Source organism: Prenolepis imparis, unplaced genomic scaffold, assembly GCF_030444845.1.
Source record: "Prenolepis imparis isolate NDT839.2.m4 unplaced genomic scaffold, iyPreImpa1.0 SCAF_9, whole genome shotgun sequence".
Taxonomy (NCBI): Eukaryota; Metazoa; Arthropoda; class Insecta; order Hymenoptera; family Formicidae; genus Prenolepis; species Prenolepis imparis.
The window spans coordinates 17,650,860-17,658,871 of NW_028141167.1; the positions used below are offsets into that span (position 1 = coordinate 17,650,860).

General features: G+C 31.7%; 1 protein-coding gene across 1 annotated transcript; it reads right to left on the minus strand.

The window, feature by feature from the left end:
* Nucleotides 1-4,944: 4,944 nt before the first annotated feature.
* Nucleotides 4,945-6,408, minus strand: LOC145940735 (uncharacterized). The gene has a single exon (XM_083046218.1). It carries the CDS (start codon nt 6,406-6,408, stop codon nt 4,945-4,947), a length of 1,464 nt encoding a protein of 487 aa, XP_082902344.1.
* Nucleotides 6,409-8,012: the final 1,604 nt, after the last annotated feature.

Sequence of the window (8,012 nt, forward strand, 5' to 3'; positions counted from 1 at the left end):
ATCAAGTATTAAAAGTTACTGTGAAAGATTTTGAAATTTGCTATATGTTTCCTCAGTTGCCTGAAGTCGTGCTGTGACCTCCTACGGTGCTGCGGCAGTATCCTTCTTGGCCTTGTTGACGAAATTTTCGATATTGGTTAATTTCGCCTTTAGATACCTCCTTTGCTTGCGAAGAATTTCGACACTCATTTTGGTTATTGAATTTAATGTACTTATTATATCACTTCACTCTCTGTCCTTCTCTCGCTTGGAATGTCGAGCGAGCAAAGGGAAAACAGTAGCAGCTGCCGAACACGCTGATATCACGCCGGAAAACAATGATCCGAAAGGTCGACCGATCACAACACGGCCAACAGTAGCGATTTCGAAAATTCCAGAAAGATATTTGTCTCTAAATTACGTCTAATTGTCTATGATTTATTCACGATTATAAATTTCTCGGTAACTAATGTCTTGTCCGCTTGACCAGCGCGTACTTGTAACCGCGGCTAATCGATCACGGAGATCAATTGCTCCGAAACGCGTACTTATCCGGCTCGAAGGACCATTATGTATTTTTTGGTGTTACGCGCTCCATATTTTTCCCGGTGTATTGTATGGGATAATTAACTACGCGCACTTCAATATTTATCTAGCTGATTTATTTTCTTTCTACTTGATGAGCACAGCGATGGACAAAGATCTGCCGCGAGAACCGTCGAGTGAAGATACGCAAGATAGCCAAGATGGTAAACATCTCAAACGAACGTGTTTTTAATATCTTGCATAAACATTTGGGCATGAAGAAGCTGTCAGCCAGATGGGTGCCGCGCTTGCTCACAATCGATCAAAAACCACAACGAAATTCAGTGAACCACTTGTGAACCATTCCATGCGACGGAGCAGAGTCCCCATAATACTTTTTTAGCTTTTCTTCAGTTTCCTTAATGGTTTTTCCACGCAAAAAGTAATGTTTTATTAGCACATGAAATTCACTTTTTTCCATTTTAGCAAAAAACACAAACTTATCCGCTTTAGAATGCTGTCAAAAAATTTCTATTTGACAGATCTACTTGAAACTTTGTGTATACTTAAACCATTGCAAACCTATGTAGAATCGTATGAAAAATTACCCATTGCAAACCCATGTAAAATCGTATCGTATAAAAAATTATCCATTGCAAACCCATGTAAAATCGTATGAATAATTATCCATTGCAAACCCATGTAGAATCATACCTATGTAGAATCCATACTACAAAAGTAATGATATAAAAAAATTGCGCTAAGTGAAAGTAGAAACATGTACCCGTGAAAAATTAAAGTTGCAAACCCATAGAGTCGTATAATTATAGACTTCCCTTCACGCTGGAAGTTGCAAACCCATGTAGAATCGTATAATTATAGACCTCCCTTCACGCTGGAAGTTGCAAACCCATGTAGAATCATATAGTTATAGACCTCCCTTCACGCTGGAAGTTGCAAACCCATGTAGAATCATAATAATAAAAAGAAGATAATTCAAAACACAAAAAAAAACAAAATAAAAAATTAATAGAAAATTAAAAATTAAAAGAAAATTAAAAATTAAAGAAAAATCAAAAATTAAAAATTTATGCAAAAATTAAAAATAAATACAAATAAAAGAAATAAAAAAATTTTGAATAAAAAAAACTTAGCGCTGCTAAATTTCAAAATTAACGTTAGCATATGGTTTAATTTAGCAGCGCTAAGTTTTTTTTATTCAAAATTTTTTTATTTCTTTTATTTTTAATTTTTGCATAAATTTTTAATTTTTGATTTTTCTTTAATTTTTAATTTTCTTTTAATTTTTAATTTTCTTTTAATTTTTAATTTTCTTTTAATTTTTAATTTTCTATTAATTTTTTATTTTGTTTTTTTTGTGTTTTGAATTATCTTCTTTTTATTATTATGATTCTACATGGGTTTGCAACTTCCAACGTGAAGGGAGGTCTATAATTATATGATTCTACATGGGTTTGCAACTTCCAGCGTGAAGGGAGGTCTATAATTATACGATTCTACATGGGTTTGTAACTTCCAGCGTGAAGGGAAGTCTATAATTATACGACTCTATGGGTTTGCAACTTTAATTTTTCACGGGTACATGTTTCTACTTTCACTTAGCGCAATTTTTTTATATCATTACTTTTGTAGTACGATTCTACATAGGTATGATTCTACATGGGTTTGCAATGGATAATTATTCATACGATTTTACATGGGTTTGCAATGGATAATTTTTTATACGATACGATTTTACATGGGTTTGCAATGGGTAATTTTTCATACGATTCTACATAGGTTTGCAATGGGTAATTTTTCACTACTGGCGAGCTCTTACTTAGCGCCTTTTTTTTACCTTTTTTTTAAAGGTAAGTTTTGATAGGGATATCATTCATTTTTGTAAGTAACATGGGTTTGCAATGGGTAATTTTTCATACGATTCTACATAGGTTTGCAATGGGTAATTTTTCACTACTGGCGAGCTCTTACTTAGCGCCTTTTTTTTACCTTTTTTTTAAAGGTAAGTTTATATAGGGATATCATTCATTTTTGTAAGTATGATAAACATCTTTAAATAAATAAGCAAAGAACCCGCCACCACCCCCGTCATATTTCAAAATACGACGGTCCTCTTTGCTTACTATTTTGTACAACCATTAAAATATTTTTATTGGTTTTTATTTATCAGTTGGTGCAATTTTTTCATATCATTATTTTCATACAATAATATGTCATTAGAAATATTTATTATTCACAATCTATACCTTTAAGTCCATTGATGAATAATCGTTGCTGCTTATCTAGTTCATTATTAAATATATAAATAAAGCGGAAAGTGTGTTATATAATTTCATTTTTAGTAGTAAAAACAAATTATTGACAATTTATTTAAAAAATATTTTTTTGCACTTCACGAATAATGCAGAATATAAAGCATTGTTCATAAAATTGCTAATACATTACGATACATTTTTTTATACAGGACTGATCGAAATACAATATTAAATGATTAAATATTAATCATAAATTTGATGTTATAAAAATCTATTTAGTGAGAATTTTTAGAAACTACTTTATTTTATATCGAATTTGTATTTATTTATTAGCTATCTTTTGTAAAAATATTATACAAACATCTTTAGCACCTCTAGGCCACTGCCTCTTTTTAACTTGCGCATCATCAATTTCGATCCAAACATTAGATAGTCCTTCTCTACATATACTTATATAATGACCTTCATCGATGCACGAACCATCATAAAGTATAGCATTCATCGTCTTGTACAATTGTCCCGCTATTAATACTTTAGTTGTTGGAATAGCACATAAGTTAAATTTGTGTTCTGCTTTTACTAATTTACCATCTTGTGATAAAAATTGTATTAAACGAATAACAATTATTTCTCTTGTTAATGTTACTTCATTTTTTAATATTTTATCAGTTCCAGTACAATATTCACATGATTCGTTGTGTAAGTGAAACCAATGTGAAAACGTAGCATTTAATAAATCATTAAGATTATAACTTTTTTCCTTTAAATTATCAAGGGAAATTGAAATAGCAATATTATTTTCAACAATAGTTTTTGTATTGCCACATGTTTTGCATCGCTTGGTAGAAGTTACCTGATGTTGTATCAAATTTCTTATGCAATCATATTTTTCGCAAAGTGCCATAAGAAAATCATACGCATTTCGTTTTACGATGCTCGAAAAATATTCTCCTAAACATTGCCTTATTGCATATGTATTTAGATTACGCATTCCATTTTCATATCGATGCATTAATAAACGTAAAACATCTGTTTTGTCGCAATTAATCAACTGTTGCCTAATAACATTTAAATGTAATAAACATTGCAATACTGTATTTGCATAACATGAAACTTTGTCTGTATTCTGAAAACCATGTATAACCCAAGCAGTGCTTTGAATTCTTCGATTTGAAGCAATACCTTGAATTTTTTGATCTGAACTTGATTTTTGAACAGAAGCAACTACTTTTGGTAACGCCCATAGAACATCTTTCACTTTATGACAGCGTTCTTTTGACACAGCAATTATTTCTGCTTTTGGATTGTGTATCCGTTTTAAACGATTATATTCAATAATAGCTTCATCGTTAGCAATTATTGCTGAAGGATCAAAGTTAATTAAATGTAACCCTTCTAGAGATGTTACTCGCGACAAGGCAACATAAACTTGACCACAACTAAATACAGAGTTGCCAATATCCGTAACAACACTTTGCAAACTTAATCCTTGGCTTTTATGAATAGTGATGCCATAACTTAAAGATAATAAAAATTGTTTTCGTATAACATACGCTCTATCCAATATCTGAAATTTAACCTTTACTTTTTCAATTTCATATTCTAAACCTGATGGTAAAAGAAGTTTAATCTTTTCTACGTCATCAGTAGACGTTTCTCGTACAATTGAAATTACTTTAGCAATTGTACCGTTTACAAGACCCAAACTAGCATCGATGTTACGCCGAATCATAACTTTTGCTCCAATTTTAATTGTAATTTGTTTTGAAAGCCCAGCTGTTCGAGTATTATCATCATCGTTATTTGACAATACTTTTAATACTTTCTTTTTTACATATGATATACATTCAATCGTATCTTGAGCAATTAATAATATTTCTTTGGAAACAATGCGACTTAACATTGCATCATTAAGGACATTACACATATTACAAGTTGGCAATAAACAAACAGTGTCCGATGGTAAACTGTTAATAAAATCACATAATTTATTTAATCTAGATTCGAAAGAATCAGCTTTGAAAGATATTTTTCTACTCTCTAGAATTTTACAATCAGATTTTGTCACTAAACCTATACGAATTCGCGACAATAACTCACGGTAAGAATCATCTCCTTGCTGGCGCATATTGATTGTCAATTCATCATACTCAAATAATGTAATTCATAAATTAACAGCATTTAAAGAACCAAGACATTTAGCAATTTTTTTATCTGATAAATGTATAAAGATAGGATCTTCGCGTACAGGAGGTAATTGAAGCAAGTCTCCAAATAAAAGAATATGCTTTCCACCAAACCAACCATCATCGCAATCACTAGTGTCAAAAATCTCAGACAATCGAAGATGTATATATATTAAAGTCAAATTAGATATCATTGACACTTCATCAATTATAAAAAGAATAACATCTTTAAGATCTGCTCGTAAAACTTTCAATACATGATCAGATAATTGTTTATACTTAGGAGTTTGACCATGTTCAACGGGTAATTGAAGCAATCTATGAACTGTCAAACCATCTATATTAAATGCTGCTATACCAGTAGGTGCTGCTACAGCAGTATCTTTGTTGAGATTTTGTTTTATCCAGCATTTAATAGTCTTGATTAAGAAACTTTTTCCAGTGCCACCTTCTCCGCTAACATATAATCGTAATATTGATTTATCGGACTCTACAACAGTGATAACTTTATCAAATACTCGTTTTTGATCCGTATTTAATTTTACTATCATTTCAGATACATCAATTTCTCGAATCGCTCTATCACCAAGATCTTTAAAATCTTGCATTGCTTCACCAGCCTCTATATTTTGAATACCTATCGCATTTTCAGGATCATCCTGAGACTGCTCTTTTTGTAAATCGTCATCTAAGCATTGCTGAACTAACTGTTTTGCAGTTTCAAATGCTTTTTGCAATTCTTCTAATCTTTCATAATATTGCAATGCTTCTACAAGATGCAGTTTTACTTTGTGAAACGATTCGGCATAAGTATCGCATTCATTTTTAAGATCCTCTAATTTTCGCCATGGTTTAAACATAAGCAATAACGCAAAGAAATAATTTTCCGGCTGTGTATTAACATTATATCTGTAATGATTAATAAGATATCCGCGCTGTCGCCGTTTAAGATAACAACCATTACCTATTTTATAATATTCAATATACTTATTTTTCGGTTTGATCTTCGAGATATCGTACCACTGTGCAAATTCATAAAGAGACGTATTTTCTAGTTCGTTTGGTCTATGTGGATAATGATCATCTATCAAAGATTGATAAAATATATTTGTAGATTCAGCATCAAGAGCTTCAATTTCTCTGCGACTTTTTAATTTTCTATATCGTATTTGATTAACATCTAACCATCTGATGGTTGTATTTCGATCAGTTCCATGCAAAGGAATACCTAACAATGTATCAGCAGCTTCGAGAGCTCCACATTCTCTATTATTAGTAAATCGCAAAGCAATATTCCAAAGATGACTCGCTAATGATTTGTTTTTGTTATCCTTACTATCAAGAATAGTCTCAGACAATTCACTTTTTCCCCCTTTATTCATATATTTAGTAACATACCAGGTAAGCAGCGATGATTTTTCACCAATAAATTGTATATCCATATTACCTTCCCATGCAGTAAGAAGAACAGGATTATAGTCATTTATATTAACTTCATTATCCGTTCGAGGAAGATCATAAAGTCTACTTTTATGTTTCAATTGTTTTCTACCGGCTATCGAAGTTGCCACATCTCTCATATTCAAAGTTTCAGTAACGAGACGAGGAAATCCAAAACGACATCGACGAATAACTTTACGTCCTACTTTTTTAGAGCGAAGACAATAATCGTTATGTATATGTCGCTGATGCGTATCAACACGACTGTATAATAATGGCGAAATATTTTTATCCGGCATTTTGCAGCTTATATATTGTAAAATAAATTTGGAGACTTCTTCCATAGTAGATTCACCGAAAATCAATGCATTTTTAATCCAAATTAATAAGTGAAAATGTTGTATACCTCTACCTTGATATTCTCGTCGCCAGAAATAGTGCGTTACTTCTCCAATTGGATGATCTTTGGACTTGATAAAGTCAAGCATTGCCCGAAACTTATTATCGAGAAACCTGGATGTTGATACAGGATCTCTAGCAATGAGTACGCTAACGCTTAAGGAAGCGTCATGCCATCCATTTACTTCACGAATATATTCACCTAAATCTTCCCATAACCACTCACTTGGACTTAGTGTTAAAAACCATGTCGCAGGCCCATAATGTTGTGTCATACAATTTAAATCACTTCTCGGTCTACGCCAATATTGCTCCGTATTTCGAAGTGTGGCAAATATTGTACTCAAATTAGATTCCAACAATTCTTTCGACATTGCGTCTAAGTATTCTGCAGCTGTATAACGAAGTCGCGGATTAGTTACATTCATTTTATGAAAAATTCCACGACTTAATTGACGCGTATTTGCATCGTTCAATAAATAAAATAAGTATTGTTGATTTAATCTATACTGTGGATGTTTAGATGTCAAACGACATTTAATAAATTCATGATCAAGAAGTTTAACCTGTCTAATCTCACGTTGTCCATTAATACCAGAAGAATATAAATCTGGAAAACACATTAAATCTAAATGTTGCTCACGATTATTCAAAGGCAAGTCCTGAATTTTTAACATTTGATAAGGCTGTCGCAGTTTTATTTGCTTTCTTTTCATATAAGGGATAGATAGTATATTGTTCGTAATAGCCATCGTTTTCAGCATTAGTAACGTGAGTTAACATTGCTTTCCGTTGGCCTTCTGTATCATTTTTTATCTCTTCTATCGGATCATTTAATAATTTAGTCTCATCATCAGCCACTTCTGCATTATCTTCTGTCTCTTCCATTTGGAATTCAGAATTTTTTAATTTTGGTAAACGTAAATCATTGTGATTATTTGGCAATATAATATGAGAGTATAAAGTATTGTTGCGCTTTAACCACGTTAAAGCGTCAAATACTTTTTTAACATCAACTACCTCTTCCCAAATAATCTTTGATTTTGTCGGGATACCTCTAACTAATATATATAATTCATGATTAATATTTATTGGATCAGTATTAGAACATAATTTATTCAATGTCTCCTGTAACGGAAGTGGTAAATGAAATGTTCTACCTTTAACTTTTGGTACCATTTGTCTTTGAGGCAACTTTTTACTCATA